Genomic DNA, 16,661 nt, shown 5'->3' with positions numbered 1-16,661 from the left:
TGCAACCAAAAGGTGAGTGAGCGTAGCGAACGAACTTCAACCTGGAGGCGAGTTAGCGTAGCGAACGAGCTAACCTGAAGGCAAGTGAGCGCAGCGAACGAGCTCCAACCTAAAGGTGAGTGAGCGTAGCGAACGAGCTCCAACCTAAAGGTGAGTGAGCGTAGCGAACAAACTTCAACCAGGACGTGATTGAGCCATGCAAACGAGATAATCTTGAAAATTAAGAAGTTAAACGGGGCAAAGCCCGCGGGTTACAGCTAGTAGGGAATAAATATGTCTTATTTATGGAAATATTTTAGTAAAAATGTAATCAGACAAGTTGAAATTCGCTTAGTCTGCAGGTTTGCTGTGGCGGGGGTATTTTCATTTTCTTCCGACTTCTAGCGGGCGTTCCCTGCGTATAACAGCAATGCAAATTCAATTCAATACATCTTTAAATAGCTGTCATTTTTGACTCGATTGTCCGTTTGAGTTCGGGTTTGTGGCATTGTAATACCTTTGATTTGATACGCATATCAACCTATGTTTTTTTTTAGATTTTCTTCTGACTTCTGGCAGGCTGTCCCTCTGAGGAGGTAGCGCATCACTGAAAAATGTTTTAAAACGATTTTAATTCCCAGGAATTGTTTACCAAGTTTTGAAGCTCTATCTTTATTACTTAATGAAATATTTAACCGTCCCGGGACCATCGATCTTTATTACTAGCAATAGAGATCGATGCCCGGGACTTTTCCTGCACTGTATAAAATAGGCAAACATGATTTTGTCGTCACAACTCCTCGTGCTTTCACATCCGATTTTGTTAGTTTATGGCTCATTAGAGAGATCTCATTTAGTAGAAGTCATATAAGGTCTTAGCTGTTTAAAAAGTCACCTGGACTCTGCCCCATTGGCTTTTAAAGTTTTCATGTCTACTTGTCTACATATAATGATCGACTGGATAATTTATTTGCTGTTAATATTTTAAATTACAATATTCAAGGAAACACGCCTGTGTACATACATTTCCTGACTTAGTTAAAATTAAATATTTACTTATTTGAATGTAGGTTTGCGTTTGTATTATAATGGAAACAGCCAAGAAAGCCTAGGCAATTTGAGACATTATTTCACCAAATAAGAAAACTGAAATGACGTAGTTGTATTTCTTGAGCAATAAAGAACCAAATTGCAAATTATGGTAAAATAGAAAAGTAATAGAACGCTACCAAGTAGAAAGAACAGAGAGATGTTTTATTGAGAATTTTCTATGGTTAGTAGTGAAGCAAATAAAACTGTTAAACAATAAAATATAATTTGAAGCAGATAATGCAGGAAATCGGGTAGTAATTTGAACAATGTTAATCGCTATTTAAAAAGTCTGCATTTTGTAAACAAATACTGGTGACAATAGTGGTGCCATAGATGACGTACAACATGTACAACTTTATGCAGCTATAGGTGAGTCGGAAAATATTTGTAGAAAACGCTAAAAACAAGGTCGGCTTCTGAAAAATTATAAAACATTTACAAGAAATGTTGATTATATCGAACTGTTACGAAAAGCGCGATTATTTTCATTAAATAAGATTTTAGTTGAGTCTTTTAAACACATTGAAAATTATGACTGTTATTAGTTTTAAAATAACTCCTGGTAATACAGGTACTTGACAATTGCTCGATTTCGAGCAACAGGTACACTAGTCCCTTTTAAATATGAATACTCATAAGAATAACATGGAAACTTTGAAACCCCGTGGGATATGCATGTGTTTCTCAAGACTGTATTTCATGACTCATGACTCTATTTCATGTAACTATATGTTTGCATATTATGAAATAAAGATATTTTGATTGATTGATTGATTGATTGACTTTAAAGTACATTTCTGCAAAATGTCAGCTCATTCGGTCCAGGAGTTTTCACGTAAATGGAACTTCAGAGTTATACACAAACACCCATACTTTCTCATTTATAGACTAATATATAATAGGATTATTTTGGAGCGTTCGAGTACTTAATAATCCAATCATCAATTTCTTTAAATCATTCTAAAATGTCAACAAGGTCCTACGTCATATTTCCTCTATTACCCAACTAGTTTTTCCAAAGATTAGGCCAGCCCTACATCAATTTGATAGTTTTAGGTCGAATTATTAGTTCATGCATTTTTGCTCCAAATACCATAGCTACATCTGGCAAAATCATTGCTTGAGATCATCCCAAGTTTTTCACGTAGTTCCCTGTATCGCCGCTGCGGCGCTAGTGTCTACTTTGGACCATTTGTTTCAGTGATGCCCGCGCGCTTGCCGCCTCGATTTTGGAAATCATGTAAGTAAAGAGTTTGTAGTCTGTTTCACTTTATCATATTTTAAAATACGTACATTAATTAAGCCATTAAAGATAACTTTTGTATTTATAGTATCTTCAAATTGTACCATTTTCTTCAGACTTTGAAATGTTTTTTCTTATTGGAGATAAATTGTGATCTCCATACAAACAGTGATAGCAAGGAATATTGGTTTATTTATTCTTTTATATTAAGAATAGACAAAATCGTAAAAATTAATATTTCTCTTTCGTAAATAATGTCCTAATGTAGTTACTATGCAATTTTAGTACGTATTTCAATAATAGGCTTATGTTGATTGGATGGATAGCTAGTGTGATTATAGTGCTCACCTTTGTGTCTGATGCTCTCTAGGTATAACAAACAAACAAAAATCTATACGTTATAGTGTAGGGAGAAATTGATTAAACAAAATATTTCTTGCAGATGCCAACATTCGTTGTAATTCACCAAATTTTGATCAAAACAATATACTAATATCTATGAAATTGGCTTCGCAAACAAGCTAAACCAAACAACAGAAAGTCCAAAAACATTTGTATACTCAAATTAGCATTGTCTAACAAGTAAAACGTGTAAGTATGTACGTTAGTAGTCCGACTGAAATTTGCTACCGAGATAGCCTTTTGAAAATGTTGTTTAAAATGTTATTAATCAATTCAGAGAATAAATCAACAGCAAATGCTTAATGTTTACTCGAAAAGTAAATAAATCGATTAAAGCATTCCATAGAGTAATTAATTAAAAATGTAACAACAATGATGATTATGCCATTCGTAACAGCAAATTTATGTAATCGTCTACCAATCGATTATTTATGTTGACCAATTGCTGAAACATAAATTTTAATTTATTAACATTCCGTTTGATGGAGAATTCAAGAAAGTTATTTAAATCTTTTTCAGTATGCAGATTTGTCGCTACAGAGTTTCCCATCGCAGTTTTTAATATTTTAAGTACAGGAAAGATCCTCAGTACATCTAAGATGTTTGTATTTCAACTATGTATGCAGTTTTGGTTGTCAAACAATTTTAACAAATTTACAAGAAGTTTGTCAATTTTTATTTGACAGTAAAGGCGATTTAGTAGATTTGTTTAGGTTTCTCAACCAATAAATATTAAAATAATTTTTTTTTAATTATTTAAAATTCAAAAAGACATTTGAAATTCTTAGAGATTTTAACATATAGAAAGCAGATTAATGTTTACGTCCATATTAAAACGAACACCGCTGTTAAACATAGTTTATAATATTTTGTAGTCTGTGACGTATCCTTGGGTTGATCGTGACTATAAAAGTAAAATCTCTATAATTATACCTAGACAACGTCTGTCTAGTGGTCTTGTTGACCCGTAAAAATATGCCGAAACTTCACTGTGCTGAACAATTTGGATTTTTTTTATTTTCTAAAAAGTGAAAACAATTTATACCGGTACGTCAGTTTTTATTATTAATTATTTATTTTTTTCCGTAACTGGTGTTCTTGATCACGCAAACTGTAATGGTGGTGTAAAATATGAAATTTTTCGTTTATGTTTAAAACGATGTTGTAGAAACTAATTAATCGTTGAGATGCATAGCACCGTATATGTTTTATTATAAAATTATATACAAAAATGTGTGGATAAACATGTACTTGAACAATTCATGATTAACTATTAGTTTTATTTAGAGAAGTTAGAGGAGAAAGCTTTCAAACTCGATTGGTTGTGCGTTGTAAGCTTTCGGGGTCTGTGATTTTTAAAATTTTTTTTATAAGAAACACACCATTTTATTTTGACAATTAAATGATAAGTTGTTCAATGATTTTATGTAATTTAACTTTAGGTACGTTATTGTCTCCAAACTGTTCTAACAAAATTTTCCGTAAAATCTATTCAGTAACAAAGATTAGAACCACAAAAGATGGTCTTTTTGCTTTCTAAAGTGTGGTTTTTGCTAGAAAGCAGCATACATTGGTGGCTAAATTACGATTGGCATCTTGGTCAAGATTTAACCCGCTCTGTATCTAGCTTTCTCTCCACGGCTACACAGTCAATATTATTTATCTTAACTATAAAATACATAAATGCACATTTAAATTCTCATTCAATAAATAGACCAAATCTAATCCTACCAAATCCCATAACTACCGTAACATCTTCAAAGAAATATAAAAAAGAAAAAGATATTAAAAAAGAAAGTAAGAACACCTTCAAGTATTTTTATTAATCATGTAATTTTTGCTAGTTCAGAAATCCACGAATTTCCCGCAATCTAAGGGAGTTGCTACTAAAAATTACCAATTTTGTAGCATTTTTTTTCTTTTATTGAAATTTTAACCACACATTGTTTATACTATAAAGCTGCTTTTGTGCATGGATATTGTAATAGATTAAATAAAAAAAAAATACTTAGGAATTAAAATAAAAAAAATATGAAGCCATAACTCATAAAATAATTGAGAAAAAAATATGAGTATGTACAAAAAGTTAGTGCTTTTCTTGTTCTTTAAAATGGGATATCAAATAATAAAATAGGTTCAGTAGTTAAAAAGTTATAAGAGGTTTAGAAAAATCCACATTTTCCCGAAAAAAGCTTAAAAAAACGTATAAAAAGTTTTTAAAAATATTTTTTTTACTTTACCATAGCTAAACATTTTTCTACGACTAAATAAACACAAAAAAGTATATATGATCATTTTCAAAAGGATTAAAAACACTAGTTTCAGTAGCGACCCCCCCCCCCCCCCTAAGACGAACACACCTGGGAAGATTAAGTGTACAACAATCCTTAGCTGGATTACTCAATTTTCCGGTAAATGGGGGTTATTAACATAATATAAACCCAGGATTTGAACGTACTCAAATCGGAATGAAACGTGAACGGTCAAAGAACAAGGGAACCGAACAAGCAAGTGATAAATCTAAATAAAGGACGAGACAATGTCCTTGTCTTCTTGAACGACTAGATGAACAATCACTTGGAATTCCTAAGGGATTTATGACATTCTTCGTACCAAGGACTGTACGCTTGCATTGTACTCATAACAAGACAATTGGTAGTTGTGTGTATTCAAATTGATAACTAAATTTACCTATCGTAATGTTTACATACACAAACACCATTTTCCATTAGTTTCTGAAGCTCCGGTAGCTAAAATAATGTTGAAGGACTGAATATGTGGGAAAGTATGATGAATAGAAATAACCCTGCCGCAGCAAACCTGTAGACTAAGCGAATTTCTTTTTACCTCTCTGGATTTCTACTAAAATATTCCCTGAAAATTGTCAGACTTATTTTAATGAGTACCTAGGTGCTACAGGGAAGGTATTGAGGTGTGTTTTTTATTAATGTTGATAGCTTAGTATTAAATAAACAAAATTGCCAAATTTTATTAAAATACATCCATAAACAAGCAAATTACAACAGTTTATTTATTCTCCAGAAGAATACCATGGGGGTGTTAAATTTGAAGTTTTTTAATTACCTACGTAACCGTTAGGCATTCAACAACGCTTCAATATACCAAATTATTTTTTTAAGCTCTGCAAAATGGTCTGGGTGAAGTTTTATGTTTTTAGAGTCAAAAATAGGAAAACCCAGTTTTTAACCCATAAAACCCACTATAAACTCCTGTTCCATCATCATGCTGGTTCGCGAACTCGTTCGAATAAATGTAGGTTTACACGGTTAGTCATCCTTATATGGCTATGTAAAATTTAGAGTCAACATTGGATAGTTGAACCCCAAAATTGATTGAACTATGTGTTTGTAGAACAAAGAAAGATTAGCTTCTTCACTGACGTAGTTCTGTTTAGGACGAGTTGTTTCCGTAGCCATGGGCATTTATTAAAGCTTAATGATAAAAGACAGCTGAGTTCATGTTTCAAACCAACAATAAGCTACTGGCTTTTTTAGCTTTTTAAGGCTTTTTGCTGGATCGAACCGGCAACCTTAGTATTTTTCATAGTGCGCCACAAAACTAAAAGTGCTTCCATCGTGATCGCTGGGTTAACAATATACAGGTTAACTTTCCTAGACTACTACGCTGTTGCCGAGAAAAGTCAAATGTTCTTTGAGTTTCAAGTCTAGCAGGACATTGGTCGAAAATTGAACGTTTATATGCAAAGACCGCAGTCTGACGTCATTCGATGTGATTAAATTAGTTATTCATTTTCGGTTCATTATTACAAGATGGTGTTAATCTAATAATCAATGGCTCTATTTTAGAGTTAATGGGCTGAAGCCATTCAAGCATATTACTAAATTCCAAAAACCGGATGAACTCCATAATATTTTAAGTGCTAAGTTATTAGTTTTTTAAGGGAATTTTAATTTATAGTTTTAATTATTTTGCATTCATTAATGCTATTCATTAATGCCGATTAATATAAACTTTAAAGTATATACAACTATTTACTATATCGTAGTACTACGGCATCGAAAAACCAGGGTGCGAGTAAAGGATACGTGTTGAATAAATTGTATGATTTCCTCATAACCGACGGAATTAAGATCGGATGTATCTAGTGTTGAACCATGGGGGAGCGAGCTGGCGTAGTGGTTAGAGCACGGGACTTCAGTCTCTGAGGTCCCGGGTTCGATCCCCGCCAAGTCACCAATGGAATTTATCTAAGTGATAATGCCGCAACCCCTAGGTCTAGCCTGAAGTAATGTGAAAAACAATCCCAGGCTCGTGCCTAGCGTCCTTAGGACAAAAAAAAAGTGTTGAACCATGAAAAAGCTTCTGGTTATTTTTCAGGATCGAGTTGACGACCTTTTACTCATTAGGAGACGTTGTAGCCTCCACCTAACATACCTAATCTATAGAGAGAGTTGGCGGAATTAAGCAAATTTTCCTTAAGCAAATACAAAATAAAATACTGTAATTTGTTAACCCTAGATAATGAAGAAATGGAATTGTGAAAAGTCTTTATGTTTGAGATCAGTATTCATATTGCAGGTTGAAAAGATGTAAGTACTAGGTATGGTTGATCAAAGTATAGTTCTGCCATAAATTAATGAAAAAGCGTTAAAATTTTATTTTTGGCCACCATAGGTAACATTACCACATCTCCATAGGTTTAGCTTAACAAAAGCATATTGGAAATATAATATTATCCTTGTCTAACAGTCTGAACGGGAACCAAACTAATGGCAAACCAATGAACAAATTAGCTACTAAATACATGCTCACTCCATCCGTGGTAACGAACACAACCAACGGAATTTCTTGCGAGTGTAATTGGTTTATTATTGATGTGATATTGGTTTTGATATGGTTGTAATGAACTAATTATCACAGCGTGGCGGGTTGAGGTTTGCATATGTGAGAAACCGGTTCACCTCAGTCTATTGGTGGCCGAGCTTTGCTTTAGGAAGGGCCTCAACCTATGAATAATTTCCAAACGCTGCCACATATACGTAGCAGATGCGAAATATATTTTAAAAATATATGTTTTGGGCCTACGTATCATATGTAATACTAGGTGTACAATGCAGTTATCTGCTTGCAATATTGAGCGGAGCAAGCATATTCATCCAATACTTTTGAAAAAATTTAACTAATCCCTGATCGTTCCAAATGGGCTTGGGTTCACATAAGTGGGATGTCTACCTGCAGTATCCAAAGTCAATGCTAAGTCTGGCTCAAGTAAATGAAATGTCTTTTTGCAGTACCATCGATATAGTACTCAAAATCAATGGTACTTCTGGTTTACGCCAATGTGCTTGCAGTATCCTAACACAATGGTATCTTTGGTTCACATTGATGGAATTCCTATTTGCAGTACCTGTTCAAAGTCTGCTTTAATGGTACGTCTAACCACGAAAATGGAAAGTCTACTTGCAGTATCCAAACTCAATGGTAGGCCTTTATTTGGTTTACATAAATGGAATGACTATTTGAAAGTCAATTGTGCATCAGTCTAGTTCCTGCAACCCTGATGATTTATTATTGGTTTTTCATTTTGTAGTAAATTATGCCCAATGATATTAATCCGATTGTTCTTCCCATTTTCTCTGTAGGGCCTACGGCATTTTTGTAATGTGTTATTTTAGATGTTTCGAATAACATATGTTGCGTTTCTTGTTTACCTTTTTATTGTTACATCGCAAATAATGGCGACATCTTAACCCACAATGTTCATCTTACTAATATTATAAATCTGAAAGTTTGTGAGTTTGTGTGTGTGTGTTTGTGTGTGTTTGTGTATTGCTCAATCACGCACAAACTACTGGACGGATTGGGCTGAAATTTGGCACGATGATAGCTCACATTCCCGATTAACATTTAGGCATATTCTTATCTCAAAAATCCTTTCGGGCTCCGCCCCAGTGGCTCTGTAGTTCCCCATGTTAACCTTATGAGTATTCATATTTAAAGGCAATTAAAGAATTTAGTCAGCTGTTTCAACTTTACAAGTTGGTTCTTAGGTTCCCCAACAGGGTAAAAACAGGGTGCAGCACTATTATTATTTTGTTTTTGAATATATGACAACAGCAAATTTGATCTAAGCAGCAACAAAAAACTGTGATACACTATGAGAACTGTCAAAGTAGGATTTTTTAACAGTTAGGTTTGAGTTTTTAATTTAATGAATAATTTGTGATAGTTTGCGAATGTTTGATAATTAATTTTTTTCTATTGTTTAGGTTCAGTGGTAGAACATTATGGCAATAGTAGATGTGTTGTACTATATCATACCGTAAATTTATGAACCAAATTTTATCAAACTGTGTCCTACTCCCATTGCAAACGCAAAGCTTGAGTATAACTGCAATAAGCATTTTATCCTTAAAGTATTAATATGCAAACCCCGTAAGAAGGACGGGTGCTCTGCTAGTATTTTTATAAGTTTCAATTCACGTAGGGCACTTAGCAGACGGTGGCTAAAGGCATCACTTCCACCTCTACTTTGTTTTTTTCACCAGACAACCGGTTGGATTGTTTCTAGAACTACTTGTTCTTATTGTTGACAGTTTACATTTACTTAGCCCGGTAGCTAAATTCGGAATACGGTAAGCTATTGTAGCAGCTTTCGTAGCTACGGGGTTACCCGATTTCACGTTATGAAATTTGAATCTATTTCTATTTCTGCCAGCCCAAGGCGTTGTAATTTGTTTGTTTGATAATAGATTTTTTACTGTAGAATCACGTGTAGAGTCGGATCAACTTCAAGCGAACGCATTGTAATTTGCTGAGTCAAATTAAGTTAAATATTTTAAACTTAATTAGTTTAATTTTATTTTTAATAATACGAACTGTAAATTTGTTAGTAGTTGAATTTTTTTACTAGAGCTAACATTTTAGTTTACACACCTAAGTAGATATTCCCTGTGCATAGTCCACCAGTAGCAAGTTTTTAAATTAAAAAGCAAAATATCATAAAATAAAAATAAAAATATTAAATATAATAAAAACTATATTGGCGAGTCGGAGGCTCAGTCGGGCCCAAGGCAGCGATTTCGTGGGTCCTGATCCTGGTCATTGCCGCTAAAGTCGATATAGTTCACCTTTGTACTGTACCGGCTCACTCCTTGCTTTGCTGGATACGTTCCATGCACGGGAAGTCTATGGGAAAATGCAAGGTTAAAAGAGGCCACAAACCTCTAAAAAAGAAAAAAATAATAATAATTCATAATAATTCGGATATATTCACACAAAACTCAAACTCGAAAATTTTTACGAAAACAATACTTTCTCCATATACTATGTATAGGGGGAGAAAGTAAAAAAGAGTCTTATTACAAAAATATTGACAAATTCATCGCCAGTAAATTGCATACACTTCTAGTAACATCTTGCAACTTTAATTTTACTCAATATTCTCTAGGCTACAAATTAACACTGACAAGCCAATTATTCCCTGTCAAAACTCACGATTTATTCTGTATACTGTTGTCATCCTAAGGGAAATTTCGTTCTGACGGTGGGAATTTTCGTGTTTTAGGAGCCCGGAGGTGGCAGCACTGTGCATCCTGCTCACGACTTGTTCCGGTCTCTCTGGTAAGTCGGCATGTTTGAGCATGACTCAATTTAAATATCTAATGATGTATTGTTTGGGAACAAGCACCTGACTGACTTTGGTGGTATATTGTTCCAATTTGTTTAAAGTGAAAGTAAACAAGGTTTCAATTTGAATTCAATAACACACTTCAGAGTTCATTTTTTTGTAACGTCCCTAATTTGTATCCCCATCAGAATAGTTTGTTTATTTATCGTATTCACAGAAGATTCTTACACTGCAATAAGCAGTCAATTAAGACAAACTTAACTTTACAGGGAAATTCCACTCCCCACCATTTGAGTGCGGGTTTCATGTAACGTAAAACGATTGGCCACATATGTAGTTGGTTTTAAACAACGATCTTAAACAATTTTATCGCCCCTGTAAATGATTTTTGTTTGTCCTGATCTTACTACAGGATTGTTTCACGAATCCCAAATTACAGAGATTCACTGTTCAGATGGGATTTGTCAAGGGACAAACAAGCTTTATGTTGGTAGTGCTGCTTTATTTACTTCTCTGGTGATCAGCTGATTTTCATTTTTGCATTGTTTGTCAATATGGCTTTGTTATATTGGCAATAATTGTGCTACTTTTGTTTCGTTATATACTAAAAAGCATTAAGATTTATATGGGCATTTTTTATATTACCAATAAGTTGTGAATGCTGTTGTATCCAATTTAAGATTATTATTTGACATTCTTTTTCCTAAGATATCTAATTAATATGTACTTGTCTATGGCACTTTCACGTTTTTATAAAAAACAAAAAAAAACAATTGAAGTTACCATTCTAACCAACATTCGCAATGTTTGCTACTTCTAGGTTCGGTTCGTTATCCAATTATATACGATCTATAAATATAGAAATTTGGACCTATGTTTGCTATTTTTATCTTTATTTTTTTAGGTAAAAATATTTAGCAAACAGATTTTTCAGATAAGAACAAAATGGAAACGTAAAAAAATATATGTTTAAATTGGACACTTTTGTCTTGGAAATTTGAGGACACCATTGAGCTATCATGAAACAAACATTTTGGGGCTACTTTACGCGTAACGCATTTGAGAACAGTTTTCGATATATCGATTGTTGAATATCGACGTTCTAAAAAACTTTTGTAAGATACTCAAAATTTTCAATTTTGTATAGCATAACTGAATAGCCCTCCTTGTATTAACCTATGCACTCCCAATAGCCAACACTGCCCGCTCAGCTTACTGACATGTAACCAATTAACATTCTAAACCGGACTTGTATTTATTCAATATTGATGATTGGGAACAAGCAAAACCGGTGAATAAACCATTGAGAAGATAGCATCGAGGAACTAGATCGTAAACAAATTGACTCTGGGTTCGGGCTGACCTTAGACAATAATTCCAGACCAAGATTTGTAATAAAAAAACTATAAGGTCTTAAAACTATGTAGGAACTTAAAGAAATCTTAATGTAGTTAAACTATACATTGTTTACGTGACTAGACGACATCGTTGTAACTTGTAAGTAAATATTAATTCTTCGTAGTTAAAAAAAAAGAAAAAAAAACAAGACAAGAATATCCACTTTGTGATTGCTGACATATAAATAAACAAAATTAGAGTTTTGTCTGTACATTGCTCAGAATTATATATTTTGGCTATGTTTACGTTTTATACATTAAAGAAGCCGAAACAAGTCTTATCTAAATTTCTGTCTGTCTGTCGGCCTGTCACGGCCCAGAAGGACTTTTACGCGGCCTTCTGAAAAACGAGAGCATCGAGAGGGATTCAAACAGTCTTTTTGTATTCACTGGATTGGCGAGAGTGTCTTTATCCATTAAAATATGACCTCACTATTTGAAATAAAATATTGGACGTTCAAAAACCCAATTTTGTGCGATTTTTGTCAAGTTTTCTATTAAAGTTTACCATATAATACGCCATTTATGAAATACTCATCTGTTTGAAGAATACGACATCTATAAAGTAACGAACAGCTGTTTGGATAAAGATTATTTTTCTAGCTGTCACTGGATATGTTTACATAAAATGTTGATTACAAATACTGCAACCGTTTCCAATCACGTTTTGTAAGAAAATCCAAAACCAAGTGAAATTAAAAACGTTGCCTTACACAATAGACTTTATTAATCGCAAGTACAATGACGTGTAACTGTAAATTAAATTAAATTTCTAGACATCATTCAGGTCGTTAACCAAAGATTCTATGTGTGCGTATAAAATTCAACTTGAGTTTTGATAACCTGGGAAAAGACCCTGAAACAGTGATGTATATGAAGTTTTGCCTGCATGTCTGGGAAAATGCACACTGCCATCCAACTGCTGTTCTTATTACAAGAAGGTTTCAACTGTCTAAAAGATCCCTCCGTAGAACGGGTACACAGCTAGTGTATAATAAGGTTTAACGACACAAACATGCTAAGAGTGCACAGAATTAACAATATGCAATATCACAGAAAATATACTACTAAAACCGGCAGTATCGAGCTTCTTCAGCATATTTACATAACGTAGTCATACGCTTCCAATAATGAGAATCACAAGGAAAGAAAACTAACCAAACTTTGTACAGATTACTGAGATTTTAAAATTATAAAATTGTTTAGTGACTGTGGATGAGAAAGTCCAAGATATCATCGAAATCGAGCGAAACGACACTGAAGAATACGACTACACCCAGGACGATGGTAATTTTTTTTTAATTCTGTCTATCCAGAAAGGCTATTTTTAATACATGCGTTATAATCTATGATTAAGGTGCTTACAATACTAGAGTTCTAATTTTTATAATTTAAAGGTAATTTCATATAAGGAAACATCATAACACATTATCACATTTAAGTGTCAGACACAACATTTGCAAAGGAGTATGTTTAATGTTTATGGAAATATCACGAATACTATAACAGAAACAGTATGGATCACAAACATAAACAAATAATGTAATGTCGGAATATAAACTTTATTTAACATTGCTTAGATAGATCTGTCCAACCCATAAATGCTATTAGTAGACCCTGTAGAATTCGGGCCAGCAACTCATTTTTAGCGAATTTCCCCTATAGGGAATAAGCTATTACCGTAGTACTCATGGTAAGACCTGGACCCGGGACCGATTTAAATTTTCGTTTTGAGGTCCCTAGAGACCAAAAATACCATCCGTTCAAATTCATATATATTTATATATGTGTCCGTTTGCACGAAAACTCAAGCAAAAATCATCCGATTTTGATGAAATTTGGTAGAAACGTGTAAACTTACGTTTATTCGAATGAGTTTGCGAACCAGCATGATCGGACTATGGGAACAGGGGTTTATGGGGGTTTTATGGGGTAAAAATTGGTTTTTCCCATTTTTTACCCTAAAAACTTAAAATTTAGCAATTCCTTTCCAAACCATTTTGTAAAGCTTAAAAAAAAACAAATAATTTAGTATACTAAAGCGTTAATATGCGCCTTACGGAGAAAATTCCAAAAACCTGTACATTTAAAATTCCCATGTTATTCTTATGGAGGATAAGTAAACTGTTGTAGTTTGCTTGTTTATGAAGATATTTTGATCAAATTTGGAAAATACATTAATGCATTGATTTCATACTAAACTATTACATTTTACAAAAAACACCTTTTTACCCTCCCTGTTGCAGCAAACCTAAGTACTCGTTATACTAATGCTATATAAATAGGGAATAAATGTGATATTTCTAAGGATACATTTTAGTGTGAATCCAATCAGGCAAATGGAAATTCGCTTAGTCTGGGGGTTTGCTGCGGCGGGGGTATTTTATGTTTACGGTCCTTACCGGTTCTCTTCAAGTGTTCGTGGGTAATATCAAAAATAATATATGGAATCGGAAAGGCTCAGTCAATAACACAATATTTATAATTTGTATTATTATATTACTGTTTTAGGTAGAAATGAGAAAGCAAGCGCTGACATATCGTATCTCAGCTTCTATATAGGCCACCGACACATTCCGAGTCCGTCCGGTCGTTTTTCGTCTAATAAAAGCACCATTTGCATCAATTATACAATCTTGCTTTGATTTAAACCGTTTGCTCCACTTATTGTGTCATACGTTCTATAGATTCAACCATTAGATTGTTTGCAATCACGAAATTAATACATACTAGTGTACATGTTGCTCGAATTCGAGCAATTGGAAAGTATTACAGGAGTTATTTCAAAACGAATAATAGTCATATTTACAATGAGTTTAAAAGAGTCTACTCAAAGATTACCGGTGTGTAACTCAGACCATGTTTAACTTCGTTATTGATAAACCTAAAGCATTCCGGCCGGCTTTCTCCTTCTCAAAATGTCTTTGTAAATATAGTTAAGTTATAGTATATTTCATCACTGGGCCCAAAGTGACTCTTTTCGACCCGAGCTCAAGTTTTTTTTAGTCTAAGGAAAATGAGTGAGGGTTGAAATTACACCTTTTTTCCGTGTGATGAACTATATTTTTCGTCATATTGTGCCATTATCCATGTTTATCTCTATAACAAGTTATGTTACAAAACTAAAAAAGTTTTCATTTAAATCCTCTCAAAACTACTTCCAACTATTTTCAAATTAATTTTCTAATGGAAACAAGCAGCTGTTTAGTGATTGAGTGATTGAATCGTTACGTCTAATACGATTAGTGTACATTATAGGCTACTATCGATATGTCGATTTATAATAAGATAACAAATAAATACAATTAATTGATTAAACAATCGATACATGCAATTTTGTTTACAAGCGAAATTTACAACTGAGTTGACAACAGCTGATTTTTACTCCAGGGGCTAAACCAAGGCCCCACTAGAAAAAGCGCTAAAAACGATTTTTACTCCCTAGAAAGTAAACATGCTACTATATGACGAAAAAATAGTTAAAGCATTGTCTATTTGAGGGAACCAGTAAATGTTAAATGGAGTATAAAAACCATGGAATCACAATCAAGATCTTTGATGTTTGAAGGCGAAATGACGAGACGTCCAGAAACGTCTGTGTACTCCGTGTGACGTCACTTACATAAATAAATCTCTTAGGTAATCCAATTTTACACACTCCCTCACCCGCCACAATAGGTCATTATGGAAATTGGAGAGGAAAAAGAATAAAGAACGGCCAGGAATCGCAAGCATGCGCCCACACCCTTGCATACAACCACAGACTATAAACCCAATACAACTTGTATGGTAGAATTTAAGAGAGTACGTCCAATCTATGGTAAACTTCATTTTGTTTGAGTTAAGCCTCCGAATCACTGATCAATACACGTGTACTGGTGAAATTACCTGCTGTCAAGTGATCCTTGTGATCACTATGGTCAACGTCTGGAAGTCGAACGCTACGTTGCTAGGTTAGGCTTCGTAAAACAAATAACTTTGATATTTTTAACGATGGAATACTATTTTACCATATGCAAAATTCAACTACTTTCGTATTCCTGAAAACAACTACCAAATACCATTGAACCCCAAAAGGAATAATAAATTGATATGAAATAGTTGGGGAGAGAGCTGGTCTAGGGTAGAGCGCGGGGCTTCGGTGCCCGAGGTAACGGGTTCAAATCCAGCCAATCACCAATGGATTTTATCCATATGATAATGTCGCAACCCTCTAGAACTAGCCTGATGTGATGTGCAAAACAGTTCCAGGCTAGAACTGTCGTCATAGGATGTGAAGACCCTAATGTGATTTAATACTAGGCAAAAAGTAGTTAACTAATATTTTTATTTGGACGTAATTGTAAAATTACCATGTATATTTAAAATAGGCCAAATAAATACAATACATCGGCGTACTTTACTAGATATACCACCTTAAAGCATATTCCTTCTTCTCCCATGTTTACTATTTACTTCTCCCTTTATGCCCCTCTTGTTCATCCATCTACTACAACCTTCCTTTCTCCACCCATATTCGTAATAGTACCACATTCATCATTCTTTTGCTCCTCATTACTCTCTATATCAGTTTTAACCACTTTGCTTGAAAACGTTAAACAATAACAATTAAATCCCATGTTTACAACCACGCTATTCCTTAATCTTCTTCCATGTAACATCTGTGTTTGCCACTCGCCTTTATTTTCCTACCTTTTCCAGTCTCCCTTCATTTTCCTCACTTCTCTGTAAATGTTTACTTCTCTCCTTTCTCCTCCTATTTTCACTAGCACACTCCAATTTCGCCTGGCTTCTCATCTTCTCTATGTATATTTTCAACTCTCGTGTCTTCTCCCATGTTTATGATTGCACTCTCCGTACATCTTCCTTCTTACCACACTCTTATTTCTCCAATGTTTACAACCATATACTTACTTTGATCTTTACCTGTTTTTTT

General features: G+C 33.9%; 1 protein-coding gene across 4 annotated transcripts in view; it reads left to right on the top strand.

Annotated features, from left to right (window-relative positions):
• The first annotated feature begins 2,285 nt into the window (after positions 1–2,285).
• LOC129001043 (collagen alpha-2(IX) chain-like) overlaps positions 2,286–16,661 on the top strand; it is a 51,617-nt gene continuing 37,241 nt past the window's right edge. For 3 of the 4 annotated variants that reach the window (XM_054428190.1, XM_054428192.1, XM_054428189.1), the window contains exons 1-3: positions 2,286–2,311; positions 10,266–10,321; positions 12,932–13,012. In XM_054428190.1, coding sequence (XP_054284165.1) covers positions 2,310–2,311; positions 10,266–10,321; positions 12,932–13,012 — 139 coding nt within the window. In that variant the 5' untranslated portion in view covers positions 2,286–2,309. Of the gene's footprint in view, positions 2,312–10,265; positions 10,322–12,931; positions 13,013–16,661 lie in introns of those variants that run through there. The other variant, XM_054428191.1, reaches the window with a different exon arrangement.

The sequence above is a fragment of the Macrosteles quadrilineatus genome, unplaced genomic scaffold, assembly GCF_028750875.1.
Source record: "Macrosteles quadrilineatus isolate MER2022 unplaced genomic scaffold, UCM_ALF_1.0 Scaffold_8__2_contigs__length_117827958, whole genome shotgun sequence".
Lineage (NCBI taxonomy): Eukaryota > Metazoa > Arthropoda > Insecta > Hemiptera > Cicadellidae > Macrosteles > Macrosteles quadrilineatus.
Note: the sequence above shows the minus strand (reverse complement) of the source record. Positions and strands in the feature narration are given on the sequence as shown.